The 27,496-nt window shown below is 43.3% G+C and overlaps 1 protein-coding gene and 1 long non-coding RNA gene across 2 annotated transcripts in view; both read left to right on the top strand.

The window, feature by feature from the left end:
• Nucleotides 1-506: 506 nt before the first annotated feature.
• Nucleotides 507-6,991, top strand: LOC145416903 (uncharacterized). Its single transcript, XM_080285767.1, has 4 exons — nt 507-639; nt 2,911-3,004; nt 4,514-4,713; nt 6,651-6,991. The coding sequence occupies exons 2-4, from the start codon at nt 2,965-2,967 to the stop codon at nt 6,780-6,782; spliced, it is 372 nt and encodes a 123-aa protein (XP_080141893.1). The 5' UTR covers nt 507-639; nt 2,911-2,964; the 3' UTR covers nt 6,783-6,991.
• An 805-nt stretch (nt 6,992-7,796) lies between these two features.
• The window catches only part of LOC145416904 (uncharacterized), a 155,868-nt gene continuing 136,168 nt past the window's right edge, over nt 7,797-27,496 (top strand). Inside the window, exon 1 of the long non-coding RNA XR_013900369.1 lies at nt 7,797-10,131. This is a non-coding gene — a long non-coding RNA (uncharacterized LOC145416904). The remainder of the gene's footprint in view (nt 10,132-27,496) is intronic.

The raw sequence follows: 27,496 nt of genomic DNA, 5'->3' as shown, positions 1-27,496 counted from the left end.
TTACACCTTCCTTTTAATCATTTCATTTGTTTACAACTTCCCTTTAATCGTAGCGTGTTAGTACAAACCTGTCTTGGAATTGTTCTCGTAGGCAGAGTAGTAGCATGATTTTCAGTATAAGAAGTGGAAGAGATCCCTGAAGTTTTACAATCTACAGATGTTGTGAGCAAAGATGTCCCTATCTGATCCATAACAGAATATTCGGAGATGAAGATAAAGATCCCTCTATCAAGACTGTCTTGGTGGCTCAGTGGCAATGTGTCTAGTGTTGCAAATTTAGCTCATTTTGCTAGATATAAATTCGTACTATTTTTATTTACTAATAGTTTTCAACTCCCAGCGGCAAGAAAACTAGCCATATTCTAAAGATTTTTCAAATAATTGATGATCTTTCAGGATTTTGTGTTTTCCAGTAATTTTTATAGGGTATTAATGTAGAGATTCTGATTAGCCTGTTTTGCATACTTTTTATGCTGGATCTGGTAACGCTACAGTCAGCTGCGGCCTGCCAGCGAGGTGTCATCATCACATGACGCTGTTCTCAGTATACAATTGCGTGGAAGTTCTGTTTCACAATTTTCAACGTTACTTCTGCCATTCAGCACTGAGGGGAGCGTGGGTAGGCTTGAGCCGTCATAGGTAAGCTTTCGAGGAGAGTTCAGTAAGTTAATACAGTAGCGCCAGATTTTCGACATATTTGCAACTTATTACACGTAGCCCATTGGCAGAAAAAAAAGTGATTAGTGCCTGATAAGCTTTTGAGGAGAGTTAGGCTAAGTATACGGTAGGTTAGGCTTTGCCTTGGCCCAGAATTTTTGACGTGTAGCCTTTTAGGAAAAACTGCAGGAGAGCTTCCATCAGCAGATGAGGAAAGTTCAGTGACAGGGACTATCGTTCTTAATTATAAATTCATTTATGACATCCAGATTGTGGAAACAGTTATGTTGCTAAAGATTGTGCAATTCATTCATGACACCCTACTTAGGGGCTTGTAGAATTTTGTCTGCTACCTAACTTAGCATGCGAGCCAAATTCGGTCCTATGCCAGAAGTATCATAACAGCTGTGACTATTCTATATGTCTGGGTGAACTGACAAGAGTCAGCAAAACTGTAGGCCAGTAGTCACTTACATACTCAATAAAAAATATCACACCCATGAATGAATACTTTTGACTGGCTATTTTGCATATGCGTACATTGGCCTTCCATCTGGCAATCCGTTACACAGAGTTATTTCATTATATTGCTAATGAGCTCAGTGGAGTTGGTTTTCATATCTGTATTGGTATCATGTTTCTGGGTTAAAATAATGCATTCTTGAGCGCTTGCCATTGCCCTTGTTTTTTAAATTCAATGTATGCCAAATACAGTACCAGCTTTTTGACATTTGTTTCCAGTCGTCATAGGCGACCGCCCCCAAGTCGGGATAAAACATAGCTCCATTTTCCCTACCGTAGCTCTCGGTGCAGACGTATGTGCTTACAGTTCACTTCCTTGACCATTATGGCAATTAATCAAGGTATTGAAGTTCAGTATTTGTTTGATTCTTTTAATGTACTTTGATGTACACAATGAGGAGAGAGAGAGAAATAAAAAAAGACAATTACAAGTTAGCCTAGAGTGTGTGCTGCTAAATGAGCTTGATTAAACTACTTCACTCCAAGGACATAAATAATACAGTATTATTATTTCAGCGAGTTTGTTCACCTCAGGCAAGTCAGAACTGGATGTTTTTTGCTTGTGGCCACCCTTTATGGTTGGCTGCAAGCAAAAAAATGGATGACATGGAGGCGATCTGTTTGTGGCAACCCCTTACGGACTTAAGGTGTCAGACTATACGGTAGATAGATGGATAGGTTCAGTTAGGTTAAGGTAGTAGGGACGGCTGATAACTGACTGTAACATTGGAGCCGAATCAGCCTAAAAGTCCGACATGATGGGTGGCCGCTTTCCTGGTTTGTGTAAAACTGTTGGTTTTATTGTTGATATCTTCAAAATTATGCATTTCTGCAACTTTTTAAAGCTGTCACAGGGAGAATTATGTTATAGTTTACTGTACTGAGAAAAATGTAATTGTAAATTTTATGTATTAGAGCTGTCATGCTGTTTCACTGTCTGTTTTGCCAACACAGAATCCAACTCCGCAGCAAAACAAGAGTGCTACGGTTCTATATTCGTTCCATTGCATTTCTTCATGAATAGTATCATTTCCTAGTGTTAATCTGTTGATAAAACTGAGCATTCAAAGTGGGAAACTGGCAGTTTTTGGTCAAATTAGAGTGATCTTCAAGGAGACATAGGACCACCTCTTAAAAATTAACAAAAATATTTACCTACCTCTGAATTGATTCAGCGACTTTGTAAAGGTGTGCAGAAGTGCATCTTCGAGTATGAAGTGAATCCATCAATAAACAAGGATTACTAGGTTAGATTAGGATAAGTTTGATTAGGTTAATAGCATAAATTAGGTTGGGTTAAGTTACAAAAATTTGTTAGGTTTGGAAAAGTCAGCAGTTATAAGGGTACCAGTAATTTAATGCCAAAATGGTGTTCTAAGATGGCATCAGTCAGTCTTCAGTGCACAAGATGGCATGTGTATTAGTTTTTTTATTTACTTTTTTCCCCCCCAGTCTCACCCCATCCGTTGGTGGGAAATGAGGTCTGAATGATGATGATGATTAATAAATGTTATTGATGTTGGGGGTAAGGTTGTGATACGCAGACCGAAAACAACATGGGACGAGGTCATAGAGTGTGACCTCAGGGATAAAGGACTGAATAGGGAAGCTGCCAGAGATTGAGCAGCATGGAGAGCTGTCATTAGGTAACCAAGACCAATGCATGCAAACATTTTGAAGCCTTTGTAAATTATATGAATGATACAATTGATGTATACCTTAATCTTGCAGTGTTGATGTCATCACCTGGCTTGTGAAGAAGGAAAGCATCAGTGTATCAACAATATGGCTGAAAAACCACCTCCTTATGCTGCGGTCCCGCCAAGTAAGTACTGGTACAGTTGTGATCCCTGGGATCGTTCTGTATTCTGCACAGAGTTATAAAGCTGTCGGGTTGGAACATGCTATGGCCTGCATGCTATGGTTTGTGTCACAGAAGTGGTCAGGAGCTTTTTCTACCATATACGGTAAATGCTACCAGGGGTGTAGATCAGTTGCCTACCCATAAATATTCTGGACTGTGGTAGCCCAGCCCAGGCACCTGTGTTCCAAAGGGTGCATTTTTTTTTTTTTTCTTAATGCAAATTATTTTCATGCTAAAATTTTACAGATACCATACATGAGAGTGTCAAGGTATAATATGTTTCAAGTGGCTTAGGAGATTTTGCTGCACATTTATTCAGCACAGTGCACCTCCTTGTCATCTTGTATGTTTCTACAAGAAAAAGATCAGGTTGATGATGACGATGATCATTAACTAGATTACTTGTACTGTATTTGTTTTCCAAGTGGGCTTTCCTCCACCATGCCTGTAGATTCTGCCCGCTTCACCACAAGCCATACTGATAGAGTTCACCACAGCATTGTGGAGCATCTTTGGTTACTTGTTCAAGTTTGCTCATTTGTCACAGTAAAAGGCATTACTTGATGATGATGATTAAGTAGATACCATATTTTGTTTTGTAGTGAACCCTTTCCATAGCACTTCTTCATAACAAGCAACAGATGTGTTAGTGTATTTGGAGGCCTCAGCAGTCAGGATGGAGAGATGGCAATTTTAAGAAAATTTAAAATGAAAATAGTATAGCGGCCCTTATTTTGTGTTTGCGGTGTGCTTTTTTTTTTTTTCCCTCCCAACCATTAATGCCATCCACCACCACAGAACTCAGCCAAGAATTCAGGAGTATCTTTTTTCTTTTTTCTTTTTTCCAAGTTTACCCTAATGCTGCAGCCAAATCTGTAGGTGGGAAAAAAAGGGCAGGATGATAATAATCAACCCATGGAGCTTAGGAATTTCTTATTGTATTTTTTTCCTGACAGTTTTAATCAACTTTGGATTTTTTTTTTTTTTTTTTTTTTTATGTGTCCGACTCTGGGTATAGGCTTCACAGCCTGCTATCAAGGCCCAGCAGTCCTCCTACATACCATACACCTCTACATGTCACCACTTCGGCGCTAACACCCACCGTCCATATTGAATACATGCTAGGGCTGTCTCATACAAGACTGGTGTATTGGTATTAGCGGGGGTATTTTTACGACATGTCGGCGGGTCTTCTGGTAGATCAGTAAAGCCTAATTTAATGAAATTCAAATCCTTAAACTGTTCCCTGCCCCAGCCGGGATTCGAACCTGGGTCCGTTAGACCTGCAGGCCACCTCTCTACCCATTGAGCCTCTTCCTTATGAAGGGGTTTGATATAGCCTTAATAAGCCCTTCTGTATGAGAAATCTTTCCTTAATTGAACAAAATCTTATCACAGCAGCAAAAATAAACCAAAATGGACATCATCTGAATTTACAGAGCTAACTAGGTACTGTATCTTCTTTTTCAGTGGGCCCTCCTCCACCCTACCAGCAGATGCCACCAACCTCACCACCACCACAATCCCCAATAGGGTTTGCCACAGCAGTGCCGGCCCCTGGGGGAAGCACCACAATTATCACTACACAGCAACCATCGTACGGCACCGTACCCATTATAGTGAACCCCGCTGCTGATGTTATTGTGGTGGGAGGATGTCCAGCTTGCAGGGTACATTTTATTTATTTTTGATGTCTGTCTGTGAGCATAGATACAACAACCTGTTCCCTAAGGCTGCTTATGTTATAGTGGATAACAGATGTCCAGCTTGCAGGGTTTGTTTCTGTCTATAGGCAGATGCCATAATCCCGTAAGAGGTGGCCGTTTGACTTTGAGTTACTTGTTTTATGGGTAGCAGCACTAACCCTCTGCCAACCCACTTGTTGATACATAGGGAACACTTATGGGTTGGTTAAATGGTTACCACTCAGCATTGTACGTTTAAAGGGTTTCCTGGTGTACAGGTAACCATTAGTCTTGTCACTCAATGTAAAAGCACCTGAAAAGGAAAGAAGAGTAATAATAAGTTACAGGAAAGATGGGAGAAACAGGAAGAGAGGAGCACAGACACAGAAAAAGAATGATAAAAAGTGAAGGAAAAAGTAGGCAGCACTACATTGAGTGGATGATGGTCGCCACCACGTACCACGAAGTTTTGTTAATACCGTACTGTATATTTTTGTCATTATCATTGTCATTTTTGTTTTCATAGTCATTTCAGTCTCTCTTCCAGCCAAGGATAGGGAAGGATGGTGTGAGGAAGGGCCAGGGAGAAAGAAGAAACATGGTAGAAGTTTTTTTTTTTTTTCAAGTGTCTGATTCTGGTTGTAAGATCAGTAGTCCATTGCCTAAGGCATTTTCCCTGCTGTGGTTAACTCCACTTCTGATGTTGTTGTGATGGAAAGATGTCCAGCTTACTGAGTAAGCTATATATTTTCATAATGATCATCATATCAGACCTGTTCCCAACCAAGGATGAGGTGAAGTAGAGCCAGAGAGCAAGAAAAAACAGATTTTACATATATGTGAGCGTGCATGTGTGTGTGTGTGTGTGTGTGTGTGTGTGTTTGTTATTCTGGGCATAGGCATGATAGTTCATTACCTTAGGCCTCATTTTTCTTGTAGTTATCCCAGCTGCCGATGCTATTACTGTATGGTGGGAGGCTGTCCAGATTGCATGGTATGTTTTATTTTATATATTATAATGAACCAGTAGTCTAATTCATGTAGGGAGATCAAGAGTAGGCCTTCATGCTGTGTGCTGATGTATTGCATTGGCACCATTGCCCTCATATTCATAAAGTTTTCTAATGCCTGGTGGTCTGGAGGGTATTGCACTTCAGTGAGATGTGGCCCATATAATTTAGAGGGATGGTCAGGGTTTATTGCAGACATAATACCCCTCGGGGGAAAGCAACTAATTACTCAGCTTCTTAAATGTCTGGAATTAACAGTGTTGCCCTAGACCCCTGTGCTCCTGATGAGGTCATAGTGGATTAGATGATGTATGACTGCCTTGCATTATTTTGTTTATTTCCTGTACTTTTTTATTTTTGTTTCTATCATTTTTTTCTTCCCTTGCTCTCTGGACCCAGCCCCATGCTATCTGAAGATGGGGAAAAAGAGGTCAGGATGATTATGACAGTGATGATGATGATGATGGTTTGTTTTGCAGCATTAAATAATCTTTAACAGGTTGGTGTGCTGAGTGAAGACAAAACTGCAGCCAAAATTTGCGTTGTCCTCAAGACAGTCCGACACTGACAGAGACAGGGAGAGCTAGTCAGAAACAAAGAAATAGAAACAGACAAACAGACAGAGGAAGTGTAAGAAGAATATTTGTGTCTTTCTTACTTTGACAGATTGCTTCCCTTTCTTAGGTGGCAAAAAAGAGGTTGGGATGATGATGATGATTTTTATCGCCCCTAAATAATCTTCTCGTACAATCCTTAGGTTGGAAAAAGAGGTTGGGATGATGATTATGATAATTGTTTTACTCATGTTGGTGATGATTATGGTAATTGTTTTACTCATGTTATGTGGGGCAACATAGGATTGGATGATGGATGGGTATAATGTTAGGTATGCTGAATAATCACTTTTAACAGGTTGGTGTGCTAAGTGAAGACTTTACCCTGGCTGGTCTCTGCTGCGCCTTCTGGTTCTTCCCAATTGGTATTCTCTGCTGCCTAGCCATGAGGGAACGTCGGTGTAGCAACTGTGGAGCTGTCTTCCCATAGGACCACATACCCTTCGTTTTCATATGATGGTACTGGACCACTCATACACCATTAGTACTGTACTATGCTGTTAATTTTCACCTAATAGAAGTGGATCATTCTAACAGTTTGAATATTAAGTTTTGGTTGTGTTAAATTTGATTAGTCTTAGTCTTCGAGTAAAAATGAGTCTCCTAGGTTATTACAATAGGTATACAGGTATATTCACTTGACAGAACTGGACCACTCTTACAAATTGAATACTAATTTGTGCTTGCATGAAATTTGATGAGCCATAGTTATGGGGTAGACATGAGGCTCCTTGGTTACTATATGCATTTTTTTTCACACAGCAGAATGTGGCAACACCTACAGCTTAAATATTCAGTTCTGTTTGCTAGAAATATGATGAGTCCTAGTCATGAGATAGAAATGAGTGTCCTTAGTTACTATTAATTGATGTGTTTACATGTGCAGAACCCTCGTCTTAGGCCTGTGCACGCAGCGGCCTTTGTGCCAACCCTCTGAAGACCCATGATCATCTTCCTTGCATTCTCTTATTTATCTAACCTTACTTGTGAGAGACCAGCACAACATTATCAGTATTGCCATGTAACAGTGCAAGTACTTTATGAATAGTGCTGAATGCGATAGTAAGTTAAGAGAGACTTTTAAATGTGTGAAATAAGCAAAACTCGTCACTTGGAAATCAGGTCTGGTGCTGCCCCCAGTGGAAAGCATGGTGCTACTGATGCTGCCAAGAGTAAGGCATAACCTTTCCCTTGACACAAAATTAGACATTGTTAAGTACCACAAAGAGGGGGAAGGACTGAGCAAGGTCACCCTAAAACTGCCCCAGTCCACAACATCACAGAATGTGCCTTCCCTGACTGCTAAAGGATGAACCTGAGCAAAGGATCCTAATGTGGTGAAGATGGAGCATCTCTTAGCTCTGTGGGTTAATGAACTGAGCTGAGCAAAGTAGCCTCTTCATTGCAATTTCATCTGCAGTAAGGCATTCAATCTATGGAAGAACCTCAGGGGTAAGCAGGTATGGAGGCCAAGGAAGAGTTCAAGGCCAGCATGGGTTTGAACGGTTTAAGGCCCATGCTTGCATTAAACATGTGGCTGCGCATGACGAGGCTGCTAGTGCAGATCACATGGCAACTGTGACCTCCCCATGAAGCTGAAGGCAGCGATAGATGAAGGGTGTTGCTCTCCAAAACAGATCTTACACTTTGACAAGACAGGCCTGTTTTGGAATCAGCAAGGAAGAATGACATGCACCAGGGTTTAAGGCAGCCAAGGACTGTCTCACCTTCCTCTGTGGTGCAAATGCAGAAGGGAATATGAAGCTCAAGCTGCTTGTGGTTTACCACTGGGAGAACCACTGAGTGCTGGCACGGTGTGTGAAGGAGAACTTTGGGGTTATTTGAAAGGCTAAACCTGGGGTCTGACTGACCTCTGTACTCTAGTGCTGATATATGGCAGGATATTTGTCCCCCCATCTGCGTGACTTTGCCAGCAGGATCAACCTCACCAACTTATGACAGCGACCTGAGCCACCTTACACGCATGGAGGACTGGATGGATAATATCAAAGTGGTGTACCTGCCTCCCAACACAACATCATTGCTTCAGCTGATGGATCAGGGTGTCATGGCAACCTTCAGGGCTTACTATCTTTGCCACACCATGGAGCAGATGGTGAGTTCCAGTGATGTGGTGTGGTGGTTCTGGAGAAATTACAACATCTAGCACGCCATTGACAACATCACTGTGGCATGAAAGGAGGCGCAGCCAAGCACATTTAATGCCATTTGGCGCAAAGTATGGCCAGAGTGTGTGTACTCCTTTCACAGGGTTCCCAGTGGTGTAGAACATCCGTTGAGACATCCTTGATGTGGTGGGATTTGAAGAGGTCAACAAAAAGATGTGAAAGAGTCCCAGACAACCACACTGAGCGGCTGTTCACAGAGGAGCTAATTGAGCTAAGGGAGCAGGTGGTGGAGACACAGGAAGGTGGTGTGGGTGGCAGTGAAGATGGGCACCTTTGTGTTCTCAATATAGAGACCTTGAAGGAGTTCCTAGTGACAATGGACAAAGGATTTGTATTCGTCTAGGACAAGGACCCAATCCCAGCAAGGATTGACGCATCAATGCATGGCATCAAACAACACTTCAAGGCGTATGGGGAGCTCCTGGCAACTAAGAAAAAGGCAGCATGGCAAACCACCATCACCTACTTCTCCCCTCCCAGCAGCATCGAGGAAGAGCCAAGGCCATCAGTGAGTGGTGTGGAAATGCATGATCCTGCATGACCTACCTCCACCATGTCTGCCTCATCTTCATTGCCACCAGGTGCAATGGTCTAGCTCACCTTCACCACTATGCTCTCCATTGGCCTCAGCTCATCGATCTCCATTGATGTTAGCCCAGCACTTTCCATTGGCCCCAGTGCATCACTCTCCCTTGGCCAGGCCATATTGCTCTGCCCATCTCTCTTCACCTTCTCCTGAGGACCTGGACTTATCATCCAGGCCCTCCAGCTGTCCCCCAGTCCTGGGGGGGCGGGGGGAGAGGGACCCATAGTGACGACTCAGACCAGCCAAGGACATGCTTCATGTGGGTGGCAAAGATATTTGGGGGAATTTTAGGTTTCATGGTTGAGGGCACCTTCCCCATCCCCATTGAGCCCATGTTATATATATCGGCCTCACTACACAATAAATCATTATGTGATAGTTTTCACTTGATGCAAACCTCTCCTATTGTGAGTCGTAACTGTACTGTAAGCTCTCAATTATCCAGCTTAATTCAGTCATCCCCTATGCCAGGTATTGCAGAATGCTGGATATTGCATAGTACTCTCCCATCAGCTTAACATTCGGCATTGAACCAGATAATGAGTTACCATCCGTCCCAACCCTCTATCCTAAAAGCTTTCTCATGAGCAAAAGGTGAAAATTATGCATAAAATACAATACAGTATTGTAGTACAGTTATACAGTACTCTGTAGTGTGTACTCTTGTAGTGTTGGCATCGATGGAGGGTAGAGTTTTACACCATGCAGTACAGTACAGTGCACTTAATCCTGTGTGATTTAGGCACCATGTGTACAGTAATATCAGAATCACAATAGAGCACTAGGACACGAAGCACTAAGAGGCCACAAGCTTTGCAGCAACCAAGCAAGGCATGGGAGACCACAGAGTAAGTCACAGCACTAGGGTTTTGCCGCCGAGTGGTCATGAGAGCAGAGCACACAGATATATGTTCACTATACGAGATCCAGGGGAGAGAATGAGAGAGCAACTGTAGGCTTGACATGCCAGGTGGGCCACTCCTGCAATGCATTCTGATCGGCTGGTGCAATGTGGGGTTTTCCTGGGTGTCAGTTGGCTCCTGCATCTGAGCCAGATGATAAGGCTTGCTGCCAGATACAGCATAGGACCACTGGTTGCTTGCCATTTTGGCACCGGATATTGCTTTAATAGTGCTGAGCAAAAAGCTTTGGATGTTGCGGTGAATTGGCTGTTGTGACAATGGATAACTGAGATTTTATTGATGTAAGAGAAATCATGGCATTACTTGGTTGATTTGATTTGATTAATTCTGTAGTGATCAGCCTAATGGCTTCTTACGATCCTGGAGGCCATTTACTGTTCTGGGAGGTAACCACATAACCAGTTGACACCTGGTGGTCTAGTGTGTTAATGCTCTCCAACTAGATTGTACCTTTAAGGATTTCAGTCTGAGGGATGGTTTGCGTTTCTTGCTCATGTAATGCCACTCAGGATCTAGTGAGGCTGGTCACCATCGCCTTAAGTTTCAGGACTGAGTAGCTTAGCCCTGAGTCCTTATGCTCCTGTTTTTGTAAAGGACAGTTGGAGATTGGATGACAATGACAGTGATGATGATGATGAATTCGCTCTTTTCCCACCTCACCTTGGAGTGGGAAAGGAGATCTGGATGATGATGGTGGTGGCGATGATGATTATGATAAGTACATGCGCCTAGATATTTTCTCAGTGATCTTAGGTTAATTTGGTGCTGGTGTACTCTTATTCCCTTGAATATGGTGACATCGTTTTATAATTCTTGCCCAAAGGTGATTTTATTATGATTTAGAAAGTATCTGCTCTGTAGTCGATATGTTTGTACCTGATGGAACTGGGTCATTCACACCATCTTGAATACAAAGCTGTGGTTGTGTGGAATATGATAAGCCTTTGTTGCACGAAATTCAGGAAGCTTTAGTTGTAAATGAAGCATCTCCTTGGGTACTAGTCAGGTCAGACCTCCAGTCTGACTGTATCTTGACATCAACTGAGCTGAAAGGGGTTAGGGCTCTGTCAGATTTGAGTAAACAGACTATAAGGCACATTTATTTGGACTGTATCTCAAAGCTGTAGTTCAGAAAGTCCCCATTAAACTTAATTTAATTTACTTGTCGCTTTGTTTTCAGCTGATGGAACTGGCCATTCGCACAACTTAATATTAAATTGTGGTTGTATGAAATTCACTGAGCTTTAGTTATTGAGGTAGGAATGAGTCTCTTTGGTTATTAGTCAAACCAGTGTTCCAAATGGTGGTTCCATGAAATTTGATGCACCTTAATTACTGAGGTAGTTACTAGTCAAACTTACCCTCCAAATTGATTACACTTGATCATTGTCTGAGCTAAAAGGGGTTAGGGATCTTTATCATGTTAAATGCTCTGCAGTGGCAAGAATAATGCAAGAAATAATTGGTTTCAGAGGATAGGTGGGTCAGTACCATATGTCTTTATAATGTTGTGTTGTGTTATGTTGTGAACTGTAAAATCTGTTATGCTACTGTTGTTGTTGTTGTTGTTGTTGTGGCCCAAGGTTCATCGTAAACATGAAACCAGAGAACTGCAGACTGAAGCTCTCCTCCTGCTTTCCACCAGTTTTCTTTCAGAGGGATAAAGAATGAGTTGAGGGACATTTGTATGACTAAGCAGTGGAGCCACAAGGTATATCAGTGCTACCATGGGAAGTCATCCCTCTCCCACATTGTGTATTTTAAAAGCTTTTCACAGCAAGTTGTCTTATATGTCACCATAGTAACCTAGCCCCAGGCCCCCATACTCCTGTTTATATGGGGCTGTTTGGAATTGGATGATGATGATAATGATTAATACTTTTTTTTCTATGTAGTTAGCAGTAAATTGTGGAAAGACTATCTGTTAAAGTTTCATTGTTAACTATTGAAGACTTGCAATGACATCATCATTATTTTTTTTTTCTTCCCTGACAAAACTGTATGATTCCCTAGGATGTCACCATGGGAGCATACCGGCATTCATATGATCACGATAATCATTAATTTTTCTTTCTTTTTCTTAATTTTCATCATACCATATCACTTTTGCATTATTGGCTGCATCGTTAGACATACATTCAGCGATAGTTTAGTAAAAAGTTCTATCTGTCTTGCCAGATGCCTCGATTCCGTAAGAGATGGCCACAAACAAATCGTCTCCACATCGCCCACTGCTCTACCATTTGGCTGCCCCTCCTCGAATGTGTACCCCTATTCTCATATATTCCTCCATGCCAACCCTTCAACTCACCAAAAAAAAGTATTAAAACCCAGAATGAACATGGTTTCGCACACCAATTGTTAAAATTGAACACAATCACCAATGGTACAGCGTTATGTCAGTCACTTAACTCATTTATTTATATATGCAGGGTGGTGGGTAATTGTACTAGATTCTTTTAACCCAGTGAGCTTGGGAATACATTTTTAGTTTTCTTGTTGCCATTTCCTAATGATCATATTTGGTTTAGGATAGACCTTTGGAATTGGAGGGATTAGATTGTGGTCGTAAAATACACTTTCAGTACTAGAGGCCATTCCTGGACTGAATAAAATCATTTGGTAAAAAGCTGTTGCCAGAGGGTTGAGTTTTCCCTTTCAGGCCCACAGTTGGGGGTGGGGGCAACTTGATTACAAAAATGTGACAGGGTGAGACAGCTTCTAATGTACATGGTTGTGGTTCAGCGGAAAGCTGTTTGGCTCTCACCTGAGAGTTCCGGGTTCGATTCTCAGCACAGTACAGTATTGGCAATACGTTAGTTCCCTACACAGTGCATGTATTGTACTGTACCGATAGGTCCATCCATGGTGAAGTGATGTCTACTACAAGGGGGTGCCAGATCCCTACACAGTGTATATATTGTACTGTACTGTACTTATAGGTCCGATCCTGGTGAGACACTGTCCACCATAAGGGGGCACTGAATCCTTACATGGTGTATGTACTATATTGTACTGTGCCTGTAGGTCAGTCCCACAGAAGCAGTTGCTAACCAGTGGTCGACAGAGCTGCTCGGTCAGACAGACCAAGGTTATGCAACAGCAACAGCAGTGCATACCTTCTGTGAGTCTGGGATGGAGGCTGAGAAGGTTTAGCTTGATGCACAAGTTGTATGTTGTGGAGTATAGTACAGTTTTATCATTATCAAAGCAAGATACATACAAGGTTGTCCGTAAACAGCACTTCACAAGAAATTTGCTTATCATCATCTCGCATGTTGCAGGGATGGCTCAGTGTGCTGGTGTGACTGTGGTAGTGGGAGCAGGAAATGAATAAATGATGCAGGGTAGACACCAGTAATGTTAACTAGCCATCCCTGCAATACACTAGAAGTCACTCGGCAGAGTGGAAGAAGAGCGTCATATGCAGACCACCTTGTATATATTGAGTATACTGTATACTGTATAATTATGCACTATATAATGTTCATGTTGCTTTATGGGTGATGGCAGTTGTAAAATGAACAGTTATTGATTTTGTAAATTCTAGTGTGTAAAATATATATTTGAACTGTAACAAAAAAAATCATTTGAACCTTGTTGCCCGTCCCCGCCCCGAAGGGGCTCGGGGACGGGTATTTTTTTTCACTCAGTTTGTCTGTCTGTTCGTTAACAACTTGACACGAAAACTACTGTTGTGATTTTGACTAAAGTTACAGGTATGATGGGCTATGACCTGATCACCTGATTAAATTTTGGGCCAAATTATATCAAGGCTTAGACTATAGACCCTAAAAATGTAAAAAAAAAAAGTTTTTTTTTTCACCATAACTCCTTTCAAATTCGTCATATCGACGTGAAACCAATACCTAAAGGTGCATCTTTGAAATCTGCATCCTCTAACATGCCTCATTACATCAGGGGGGTCATCCCCCTAGTCAGTGGTAGGGGAGTCAGTGTCCGGTGGGTCGGGCCTAAAATTTCAAATGGGCATAAAATCGTCAATTTTCACCCAATTTACTCCAATTTTAAATAATTGACATCTTTGACTAGATATCCTGTTGTGTTTATACGCAGCACAAAAATGCCTGCCGGGGACGGGTTTGCTGTGCCCTGGCACCGCTTCTTTTTTCAGTCAGTTTTGCATCCATTTCTTAACCTGACAGTCATCGGAGAGACTGCTCGGTAGGTAACTATGAAGCTACATGTGAAAGGTGTACCTGTGATGTGGAGCCAGGATTCCGTAGGCTTGGATAGTGAGTGAATGTGTGTGGTCCATTTCACCAGGACTGCTGTTGACTGTTTTTCCCACTTTTTTTTTTTTCTTTCCTTTTTAGGGGTCTTTGTATGCAGCATGTGTTAGGAGTGTAATGCTGTATGGCAGTGAGACCTGGGCAGTGAAGGAGGAAGACATTCGCCGGCTCAGACGTACAGAAATGACAATGATTAGGTGGATGTGCAGTGCGTCCCTGCGTCCAAGGCCTGGAGGGGCTGGGTTTACAATGGAAGAGTTGAGAGGTAGGATGGGACTGGAGTGTATTGGTGTTGTGATGAGGAGAGGTAGATTGAGGTGGTTTGGACATGTGGTGAGGATGGGGGATGATAATTGGGTGAGGAAGGTGAGAAGTGTTAATATTGGGGGTGGGGTTATGAGGGGTAGACCGAGAAAGACATGGGACGAGGTCATTAAGTGTGACCTTAGGGTTAAGGGACTGAACAGGGAGGCTGCAATGGATCGTGCAGCGTGGAGAGCCGCCATTAGGTGACCAAGGCCGACACATGCAAGCATGTTGGAGCCTTTAAAAACGAAACGAAACGAACCATTTGTGGTCGGTGGTGGCGACTATCATCCATTCACTTGATGCAGTGCTGCCTACTTCGTCCTTCACCTTTATCATTCTTTTCTGTGGCTGCCCTCCTCTCTTGCTATTTCCCCCATCTTCGTGTCACTTTTCATTACCTTTTTAATTCTCTCTCTCAGGTGGCTTTACATTGAGTGACAAGCCTAATGGTTTTTCTGTTAGGAAACCATTTACAACGCTGGGTGGTAACTGTATAACCAACCCATACGTGTTCCCTACGTGTCTACAACTGGGTTGACGCAAGAAAGCGTTGGTGCCCCTCCCCGTAAAACAACTAACTGAAGGCGAGCAGCCACTCTTTACGGGATTATGGTGTATGGAATTCGATAAATAGACTCTCTCTCTCTCTCTCTCTCTCTCTCTCTCTCTCTCTCTAAAGCACAAGTTCAGCCTGATCACGCTTACTCATTGTCTCTGCCTCCTTGCTAGTTTTTCCTTTAATTTTTACCTATTTTCTCATTTGCTCTGAGATGACTTGTCTGTACTGGCCTCACGAGGAAAGCTGTCCACTCACTCGCTTACCTGCTTAGTCACTTGCATACTCACCTACTTACTCGCATACCTACTCACTCACATACTCGCCTGCTCACTCGCTTACTCACCTACTTACCTACTTACCTACTTACCTACTTACTCGCTTACTCACCTACTCACTCGCTTACCTACTTACTGCTTACTCACCTACTTACTTTCTTTTCTGCATACTCACTGGTTTACTCACCTACTTACCTGTTTACTTGCTTACTCAGCTACCTACTCACCTACTCACTCGCGTACTCACCTAATTACTCGCATACTAACCTACTTACTCGCTTAATTACTCAAACCTACTCACTCTCTTACCTACTTACTCTTTTACTCATCTAATTATTTACCTAGTGGATAAACGAGTCTCTTATTCAGCTGCTTATAACACATGCGGGCCCTTAAACAGAAACTCTTATGGCTGTATCATATTTGTTGTGGGAACGGCTCAGTCGGCTGGTGTGGGCGTGGTTGTGGCATTTGGAGCAGGAAATAAATAAACGTTGCAGGGTGGATATTGATAACACCGACAATATATAGGAAATGGCCCGGTGGAGTGGAAATGGAGGTTATATATGGCTCACACTGTATAGATACCTGCTGACTCACCTGGCTTGTTACCTCTGACTTTACCTGCGATTTTAATTAGGTTACTTGCCTGACCCCTTATTATTCCCTGAAAAAAACGCACCTTAGGATGATTTGGCCATGTGGAGAATTAGAGATTGACTGGGTGAGTGTATGTGAGCGACGTAGAGGGGGGTGCGGATGCAGAGAGAACGGCGGGGGTAGGGTTGCGTGAGGCAGACCAAAAAAAAAAAAAAAAAGACCTTGGAGGAGATCACAGAGTGTGACCTCAGGAATAAGAGACTGAATAGGGAGGCTGCCAGAGATCGGGCAGCATGGAAAGCTGCCATTAGGTGACCAGTCCCGACGCATGCAATCATGTTCGATCCATTATAAACGAACGATGTATGAAAAGAAAGGTGAGTTTGGTGAATCGTAAGTGTAAGAAGAGAACTAGTGCAGACAATCCACCTTCTGTAGCCTATCACCATGTATGCCAAATCAGGTAAAAGCTCCCACACTTGTCTGTGAATGGTGACAGAGCATTACTGATAAGATACAAGTTAAATCACCTGGTACACCGCAGTTGAGCACAGGGCACCTACACCACTGGGGGCTGTTACTATCCTTTATCAGACGTTATTTGATTATTCTGCTGATAGTGAACGCTTATTGACAGGGAACAAAAAGTTCAGCTAGTTTCCAAGATTTAGATATTAACTGGCTTAGGTATATAAGAGAGGGAGGTGCGACTTGGAGAAAGGGCAGCCTGATGGCGGAGGGCAGGCTGACATGGAGGTGATTTATTTATGGCCACCCCTTCCGGAAATAAGACGCCAGGTTAGATTCATAGGCTAGACAGATTAATAGAATAGAGCCAATAACGTCAACAGGACACAGTTTGTGTTGTACACTATACCATCAAACGATTTTAATAACATCTTTGTATTACCATATACAGTATACTCGTACATACATATATTTATACGAGTACATATATATATATATATATATATATATATATATATATATATATATATATATATATATATATATATATATATATATATATATATATTTCAGTTAACACCATTTTATTCTCTCTCTCTCTCTCTCTCTCTCTCTCTCTCTCTCTCCCTACTCCTTCCGCAGCGGTAAGAATTTATTCTACCCCCCCCCCACCGCCGCTATCATAAGACGAGCTAGCACACGTGGTGGAGAGAGATAGAGAGAGAGAGAAACTATTATCTACCAGACATCTTTATCTCCATTATCTCTCTCCCCCTTCCCTACGCAAGACTTGTTGCTTAGGGTACACTGGGTCGGCGTAAATTGCTCTCTCTCTCTCTCTCTCTCTCTCTCTCTCTCTCTCTCATACGTTCCTATCTATCTTTACTAGCTCGCATGCCTATCTATGGGATCTACTTGCCTACCTGTCTACCTGTTATGTTTTTTACCTACCTACCTACCTTTTTCTGTTTTTCATACCTACTTACCTACCTTCTTCTGTTGTATTTTTACCTGTTACATACTCGTCTGCTTGCTCACCTACTACCTACCTATGTACCTGCCTGTCTACCTACGCACGTACCTACCTAGTTACATACCTACCTACCTTCCTACCTGTCTGTTTCCTGCGATTTTTTTTTTTTTTTTTTTTTTTCTGGCACGATTTTTCTCGGCTGGGGAAAAAGCATACTCGGACTAAAGAGATTATAAATGCTACCCTCTCTCTCTCTCTCTCTCTCTCTCTCTCTCTCTCTCTCTCTCTCTCTCTCTTGGGACATTCATTTCATTAATCTTCACGTACGCTCTTTTTTATTTGTCTGCCATGTTTTTATTTCATTATTTTTTTAATATGAAACGCTCTCAGTTGATGACCGTCTGCCTTAGATATATTAATTTTATCATGTTGCTGTTATCTAATTGTCTTTTTTTACTCTCTCATTTTTGCAATACTATCTACGTTTGTATTTTTTCGTGACGCTCTAGGATAATTTGTTAGCTTTAAATTCTTACCGCCTTCCTTATCAATGCGGAATTTATTTTATGATTCCAGTGATTGTTTATGAATGCTACTCTTATTGATTTTTGTTTGCTATTTGGTTTATAATTTTACTCCTTTGTATTTTTGTTTGACTTTTCAGCATTTTTATTAATTCGGTTCTCTTTCCAGGTCACCTTCGCTGTCAAATCGTCATCTTGTCCATGGTGAGTGTTAGACTAGCTGTTTTTTCCTTTAATCTTGCTATTGTCAGGCGATTTTCCTTTGGCACTGGCTGACGTGTTTTCATTTTATATTTCCTGTTGTCATACGAGCTTGATCGGCTTAGGTAGTGTCCCTAGACTTTGTATGGGTTAATGAAGTCTTGATTTTTTATTTTTTTTAATGCAAAGAAGAAGGAACCCAAGGCCAGACCTAACCCCTCTGTTTTAAAAATCAGTTAACCTTCTCATACTTAGGACAGCTCTCCTATTGCACTCCCCTAGACGATTTTATTAAGCTGAGAGTGAGTTCTAGGATTCTGAATGTTTATCCTGGCAGTATTAACCCTCATATGGTGGGTAGAAGTCTAGCATTCCATTTCATCTAACTCCACACGACTATACTCAGCTAATAACAGAATGTGGGTTGATGCTTCTTATATTTAGCGTATTTAGCAAATGAAATGATGTAATTTGTTATCGGTTGGTTATGTAATAGTCATGAGATGTTTTACACACACACACACACACACACACACACACACAAGTATTTTTAAATAAGAGGTGACAGAGGTAAAAGGAAATGTGGCTTTGAGAAGAAACATGACACTTATTTGAGAAAGGTTTGTGGGTTGAAAGTATGGAAAAGTATTCATGAAGTGTGTGTGTGTGTGTGTGTGTGTGTGTGTGTGTGTGTGTGTGTGTGTGTGTGTGTGTGTGTGCCCGTTACCTGGGTGTTGTCCTCACCTGTTCCTCGCCAAACCGCTTGTTCCATATCTCGAATTAGGTCGCCTCCCCACACACACTTTTAGCAGCTGGGTAGAGTTTTATTTATTGTTTTATTTCCGCATATTTACTACTTGATGCTCGTGGAGAGATTTACGAAAATATTTACAGTGATTTACGTGGAGAAACTTCGATTTTGGGATGCTGTTGTTTTTGTTAGGTGTTTACTGTTGCTGCTCAAATTATTACACTCATGGATGACGGAGGGTGGTCAGTGGTTAAGGGGGAGAGAGAGAGAGAGAGAGAGAGAGAGAGAGAGAGAGGGATGGGTGGGGGAAGGAGGAAGTATCGAATAAGGGAGAATATGACTGGAGGAAGAGAAAATGGAGAGAGAAGGAAGCAGCAGGAGGAGGAGGAAAAAGAAAGCGACAGAAAGAGGGAGTAGGTGAAAAGAAGTTGACAAAAAAAAAAGGAAGTAGAGAGAGGTGAAAGTCGAAGAAATGAGAAGAAGAGGAAAAGGAGAGGAACAGAGGCAAGAAGGAGTGAAAATGAACAATGGAAAGACGAGAGAAGAAATGAGGAGGTGAAGGAAGAAGCAGGGAAGGAGGAGGAGGTGAAGGAAGAAGTAGGGAAGGAGGAGGAGGAGGAGGAGGAGGTAAAGGAAGCAGTAGGGACGGGGGAAGAGGAGGAGGAGGGGGAGCAGGGGCAGGAAGAGTAGAATGAGACAAAAGGGAAGTGAGAGAGGAAAAAATAATAAGTGAGTAAGAAGCAGGGAGAGAAGAGAGAGGTGAGAGAGGAAGAAAGAAGGAAGAGGAGGAGGAGGAGGAGGAAGAGGAGGAGGAGGAGGAGGCAGAGTGGTCAAGGTAAGGGACTTCTCACCGTTAGGAATGTTGCTGAACGGCGTATGGTCTTCTTCTCCTCCTCCTCCTCTTCTTCCTCCTCCTCCTCCTCCTCCTCCTCCTCCTCCTCTTCCCTCTCTCTCTCTCTCTCTCTCGTTCCTCTTCTCCTTCCTCCTCCTCCTCCTCCTCCTCCTCCTCCTCCTCCTCCTCTTCTGTCTTCCTCCCCACCGTTAGGAATGTTGCTCCACGACGTGGGTCTTCCTCCTCCTCTTCTTCCCCCTCCTTTTCTTCTCACTACCTTCTCTCTCTCTCTCTCTCTCTCTCTCTCTCTCTCTCTCTCTCTCTCTCTCTCTCATTTCTCCCTTCCATTTCCAACCCTTCTCACATATTTACCATTTCTCCAACTTCCATTTCTCAGCCACCATCACCATACCCCTGTCTCACTGTGCATCCCTCAACCATTTTATATTATTTCTACCATTTCCTAGCATCTTTTTTTCTCACCTTTGCTCTCATATGCCTCTCCACTCCATCCCTCCATCCCTGTCCCCCGTCATTTCGCTGCCCTCCCCCCAGCTCACATCCCCCCTCTCGCTCATACACCTCTCCACTCCATCCCGCCATCGTTCTATAATTTCCTAATGTTTTTGTGCTAATATTTCAGCGTTTTTGCCACTGTCTGCCTAAAATCATCTAACATATTTATTTTCTTTTATTTATATTTTTTTACTGTGTGTATATACCTACCTACCCACACACCTACCTGCCTACCCACCCACACACCTACCTGCCTACCCACCCACAAATCTACCTGCCTACCCACCCACAAACCTACCTGCCTACCCACCCACACACCTACCTGCCTACCCACCCACACACCTACCTACCTACCCACCCACACACCTACCTACCTACCCACCCACACACCTACCTACCTACCCACCCACACACCTACCTACCTACCCACCCACACACCTACCCGCCTACCCACCCACACACCTACCTACCTACCCACTCACACACCTACCTGCCTGTCTATCTACCTACCTATTTACCTACCTACCTACCTACCTACCTTAAAACCTACCTACCCGCCCACCCTCCTCGCCTTCCTACCTGCTTACCAACCTGTCTAGTTACCTACCAAGCTGCCCAGCCACGGGTTCGACTCCCAGCTGTGGAAGGGAATAGTTTAGGATCTGAATTTCGTTTAAAGTAGAATTTGCTGGAATACCACAGGGTCCGCCGAAAAATATCAATACGCCAGTCCTGTATGAAACAACCCTAGCGTGTATTCAGTATGGACGGTGAGTGTTAGCGCCGAAGTGGTGACATGTAGAGGTGTATAGGACTCAGGGAACGGGCTGTTAAATCTATACCTTGATTCGCACGCATACAAAAAAATAATGAAAAAAGTAAGGTAACGCAGCTGTAGTTACTTATCATTACTGGACCGGGTATTTGATCGGCGATAGTTACACCGATTGATTTTCTTCTCCCTTCATTGCCTTGTCATTCTCATAGTTTAGTCAGAGAGAGAGAGAGAGAGAGAGAGAGAGTTAGGGGGGTTATTCAGCCAGCCTGCCATCTAATCAGCCAGTCTCACTCAACCTGTCTCAATCCTACCCACCCACCTGGTCACTTACCTAGCTCTCTCTCTCTCTCTCTCTCTCTCTCTCTCTCTCTCTCTCTCTCTCTCGTGTGTGTGTGTGTGTTCCTAAGATAGATATAGATAGATAGGTAGATATGCAGGAGATACAGACAGACAGACACATATCTGCCTTATCTATCTATCTCTTCATATATATACACGGAAAGAGAGAGAGAGAGAGAGAGAGAGAAAGAAAGAGGTGCCCTGTCCGTCTCTCTCACTAATGTTTTCTAACTTGGCTCCGTCCGTCACCATAAAACACACACACACACACACACACACACACACACACACACACACACACACACACACACACACACACACACACACACACACACACACACACACACACACAGCCCCCCAGCTAGTGTGTGCGTCTTATGATGTATGGCTGTGTCGAACCCTCTACTTCATCACAGTAATTCTCTCTCTCTCTCTCTCTCTCTCTCTCTCTCTCTCTCTCTCTCTCTCTCTCTCTCTCTGTGTGTGTGTGTGTGTGTGTGTGTGTTGTGGTGAAAAGGTTATAGGCTAGAGATTGTGGTGATAGTGGTGGTAGTTGTGGTAGTGAATGAGGATTGTGGTAGTACTCTTGGTAGTGGTAGAGAAAGTAGTACTGGTAGTGCAGGTTTGGGAAGCTGTAGTGGTCATGTCGTTAGGATGGTAGTTGTAGAATGGTGGTAGGTAGGAGGTGGTAGTATGGTAGTTGTCGAATGGTAGTAGGTATGAGTTACCACCTGAGCTAAAAGGGGTTAGGGATTTAAGTCAGGTTAGAGTAGCAGTAGTAGAAGTTCTTGTGTGTGTGTGTGTGTGTGTGTGTGTGTGTGTGTGTGTGTGTGTGTGTGTGTGTGTGTGTGTGTGCGCGCGCGCGCGCGTGTGCGAGGCCAAAGTAGGGGTGGTGGGAAGGAAGCTCAGAGGGGAACATGTATTTTAAATTCATATACTTCTCTTCCTTCATTGTTTTTTTATGCTTTGTACTTTCGTTTTAAAAAATTTCCTGATTTCTCGTTTTTTTTAATACTTTTTCATATTTTCGTATTTTCATGTCCGTATTTTTTCGTTTTTTATAATTTTTCGTATTTTCATTTTCGTACTTTCGTATTATTCGTATTATTTTTTTGTTTTTTTCGTATTTTTTTGTTTCCTATTTTCGTACATTCGTTTTTAGTATTATCTCAGTTTTTTTTTTCGTTTTTTTCGTTAATTCGTATTTTTGTTTTTCTGCTTGTGTGTTTTTTTTTTCCATTATTCTTTTTTTTTCTTATTTTGTATTATTTTATTTTCGTTTCTTCCTGTTTCTTATTATTATTATTTTTGATTTTTTCGTTTTTTGTGGTTTCGTGTTTTTTTGCTTTTAATTTTTCGTGTAATATTTGCGTCTTCTTTTTTCATTTTCTGTTATTTCGTTTTTATATCGTTTTTTATAACCATACTTTCCACTTACACATTTTGCATTTTTGTGATGTTTCAAAATTCATCATCCATTCCTTTTTTCACCCACTCAGTAGCGTAGGGGTCCTGGGTTAGGCTATTCATTTTCGACGCTTAAGACGTCATAAGTCACTAGACCACCAGGCGTCATTAGGTTATATGGTTACCACCCAGCGTAGTACATGGATTCTTGGTTCACAGGGACTTGTCACTCAGTGTGGAGTTACCTAAAGGGAGCAGTACATTGAGTGAGTTACCTTCAAGACAGAGAAAAGGGAAGTGGGGTGTTTGTCAGGTTAAGAGGAAGGAAGTTTGTGTGTGTGTGTGTGTGTGTGTGTGTGTGTGTGTGTGTGTGTGTGTGTGTGTGTGTGTGTGTGTTTGGAATGGAAGGAGACTTGGGCCTATTAGAGAGAGAGAGAGAGAGAGAGAGAGAGAGAGAGAGAGGTCAGCAAATTTCAGCTCTGTTGAAAATTACCTCTGCCTCCTTCACTCCTCCCGTCTTCCCTCTCCCTCCTTCCCTCTCCCTTATCCCTATCCCTCTCCCTCCCCTCCTCCTTCCCCTTCCTATCCCTCCCTCGCTCCCTCTCCCCTATATCTCTATCCCCTGCCTCCTTTCTCCCCCTCCCCTCCTCCTTCCTCCCCCTCCCCCCTTTCATTTATTGGCCCAACCCTAATTTATTGCATATATACTTACTATACTCTCTCTCTCTCTCTCTCTCTCTCTCTCTCTCTCTCTCTCCGTGTGTGTGTGTGTGTGTGTGTGTGTGTGTGTGTGTGTGTGTGTGTGTGTATGTGTGTGTGTGTAGTCAGGGTCTAGGAGGAGTATAGGTGTAGCCGAGTAGATACTGAGTGGGAGAGGAGAGGGCAAGAAAAGGAAATGCAAGACGGGCAGTTGTCAGAAAAGTGGAAATGAGATGGAAATGAAGAAATGGGAGAAAAAGATATATAGTAATTTAGTCGATTTATTTTCATCTGAGGGAACTGAGCCAATTGCATGACATTCAATAAGCCTTAGTTTGGAATGAGTCTCCTTGGTTTCTAGTCAAAGCAGCCCTCCAATCTGACTACACTTGGCCATCAGGTGAGCTAGAAGGGGTTAGGGATCTTTATCAAGCCTCCCGAGCTGAGTAAAATCGTCTTTGAGTAGGAAATAGTATAACAAACCGTCTTAACAGGAAAAGCTTTAACGGTAACAGTAATAACAGCCGTGGAGGTGCTGTCAGATGGCCAGACAGGAGGGGTTTGTATAAGTTTACCCCACACGCCTCACCCTCACACTATAGGGGTGAGAGAGAGAGAGAGAGAGAGAGAGAGAGAGAGAGAGAGAGAGAGAGAGAGAGAGAGAGAGACTTCTTTTGCTGTTCATGTCTTGTTCTGGTAGTTCAGTCACACTCTTATAGGGGCTGCCTATCCGTTTATCTCTCTCTCTCTCTCTCACACACACACACACACACACACACACACACACACACACACACACGCACACATACACACACACTGCACAGGTGTTTCAGCCATCAGCACAGGTGGATCAGGCTGGCACTTGTTTTGAAGATATGTGCGAAACAAATTATTCCTTTGTACCGATTTGTAAGAAGGATACGCTGTAGAGAGAGAGAGGCCTTCGCGGGGTTGCACTGATAGATCCGGGTGACTGAACTGCCCGGTTATGTAAGAGTTTCATTGCTCCCTCCCTGTTTCCCGGATATGAGTGGTAGGAGAGGGGAAACTTCAGCCTGCAGTCGACTGGGTTTACATTCACCTGAAGCTTTTATCATCCTTACTACTACCTCGTCAACAGACACTTATTTTAAAGTTATTTTTTGATTTCGATTTTCATCCTTTGTATTAGTATGGAATAAGGAATAGAAGTGTGTATTCTCCCTACGTGTCAAGTGGGGTTGGTGGAGGATTAGTGCCCCTCCCTGTAAAACAATTAACTCTAAGCCCTTGGCCACCCCGTTTGGGATACATGGCGTCTGGCAATGAATGAATGAAAAAAGTGTGTGTTATTTAGAGTGACTTGCCTATCTTCTCAGCCTCACTCTGATGCAACACCATATCCTTAAATATATACTGTGGACATATATACCTTTACACACCCACTCTCTCGGGCTATTACTCATGTGTTTTGCGTACGGCTTTGCCAGTGTTAATGCTATCTACCCCGCACATAGGGGCTAGGCAGGATGAGGGGTGTGGTAGGAAGAGGGGCGAGGCAGGATGAGGGGTGAGGCAGGGAGGTGAAGCAGGATGAGAAGTGTGGCAGGGAGAATGGCTAGGCAGCATGAGGGGCGAGGCAGGATGAAGGGTGTAGCAGGATGAGGGGTGAGGCAGGGAGGTGAGGCAGGATGAGAGGTGTGGCAGGGAGAATGGCTAGGCAGCATGAGGGGCGAGGCAGGATGAGGGGCGAGGCAGGATGAGGGATGTGGCAGGATGAGGAGTGTGGTAGGATGAGGGGTGTGGCAGGATGAGGGGTGTGGCGGGATGAGTGTGTGGCAGGGGATAAAGCAGGGGGGGGGGTGAGGCAGGGGTGAGGAAGCGTGACAGACTTAGCCAGATGGTGTACACCTGTTACGTACACGCCACCTGACTCACGTACATGTGTATACCTTAAAATGCACACAATACCTTAAAATGCACACACACATGCACTTATGTTCTCTCTCTCTCTCTCTCTCTCTCTCTCTCTCTCTCTCTCTCTCTCTCTCTCATTTAATACTTATACACACACCTGCATTTCCCTGTGTATACACTTACTGTACTGGCACATACACATTTACACCTACACGCACACGTGTACTAGCGCACACACACACACACACACACACACACACACACACACACACACACACACACACACACACAGTCATGTACTCATATATGCACCTGATTACCAACAGATACGTTCAGGGGCCTCACGCACACCGGCTGACGTTCACAGTTGGATACACACACACACACACACACACACACACACACACACACACACACACACACACACACACACACACACACACACACATGCGAATAAAAAGCACTCAGTGTCAATGTTACGAGCACACGCACACACACATACATGTACACACACGGCATCCACTCACGCACACATTTTCATGTAATAAAAAGACATACTTATGGCGAATACACACACACACACACACACACACACACACACACACACACACACACACACACACACAGAGTTGTACACATGTTCTGTTCATCTAACCGTACACAGGTACACACAGCCACTTTAATTCGTGTACACATGCTGAGAAACACCTGCTATAATATGATCGTACACACACACACACACACACACACACACACACACACACACACACATTAATTAGAGAGAGAGAGAGAGAGAGAGAATGAGAGAGGGGGGGGAGTGGAGTGGTGATGTGGAACAGAGATGGAGGTGTTATAGAGCATTGAAAAGAGTCTCTCTCTCTCTCTCTCTCTCTCTCTCTCTCTCTCTCTCTCTCTCTCTCTCTCTCTCTCTCTCTCTCTCTCTCTCTCTCCAGGCTTACATTCTTATCAGCTGAAGTTGTGAAGATGTGGATGAGGATGTGGATGTGTGGATGGGGGAAGGTGATGTGGATGGATGAACGGAACGAGAGAAGTCAGGCAAGTGGAATTAGGATATTGGAGATGTGGATGAGTGGAGGAGTGGAGGGAGCTGGGGCTTAAGGGTGTGGATGGATGGATGGGTGTGGCATAGTGTAGTGTAGTTTGGTGTGGGTGAGTGGTGTGGTGTGGTGTGGATGGATGAGTGGTGTAGTGTGGTGTGGATGGATGAGTGGTGTAGTGTGGTGTGGATGGATGAGTGGTGTAGTGTGGTGTGGGTGGGTGAGTGGTGTGGTGTGGTGTGGATGGATGAGTGGTGTGGTGTGGTGTGGGTGGATGAGTGGTGTGGTGTGGTGTGGTATGGTATGGTGTGGTGTGGTGTGGATGGATGAGTGATGTGATGTGGTGTGGGTGGATGAGTGGTGTGGTGTGGTATGCTATGGTGTGGTGTGGTGTGGTGTGGTGTGGTGTGGTGTTGCATAGGTACACATACACATAGCTACATCCAATATCGTACACACACATCGACGCACACAGTTTCAACAGGTACACATAGGTACACATACACACAGGTAAATACACATGTGCATATTAATTCACACAGCTACGTCCAGGTACACACAGCTACATCCAGGAACGTACACATACATTACGCACACAGTTTATACATGTACCTCTGCGTACATAGCCCAAGGATGGGACTTAGTTATGCATGTACAGTTAATGATACAACAAAAGTACACACAGACAGGAGCACACAACTCCTGACTGTGTGTGTGTGTGTGTGTGTGTGTGTGTGTGTGTGTGTGTGTGTGTTAATTTTAGTGTCCACATTTATGTAGTCAAGTGGAAATCTGCTGCCAAGTGTATGTATGTATGTGTGTATGTATGTATGTATGTATGTGTGTGTGTGTATGTATGTAAGCGTAACCACACAAGCGTGTACACTTAAAGTTGTTTGCATGCGTAACTCTGAACAAACCCGTTGGTGTGTAAATATGTGTGTACGTGTGTGTATGTGTGTGCGTGTGTTTTTTCTGTATCTGTGTATATGTGTATGTGTGTACGGG

The sequence above is a fragment of the Coenobita brevimanus genome, chromosome 108 (genome assembly GCF_032717465.1).
Source record: "Coenobita brevimanus isolate Jiangsu-jjx chromosome 108, ASM3271746v2, whole genome shotgun sequence".
Classification (NCBI taxonomy): domain Eukaryota; kingdom Metazoa; phylum Arthropoda; class Malacostraca; order Decapoda; family Coenobitidae; genus Coenobita; species Coenobita brevimanus.
The sequence above is the reverse complement of the archived record's forward strand: the minus strand, read 5'-3'. Positions and strand labels throughout refer to the sequence as shown.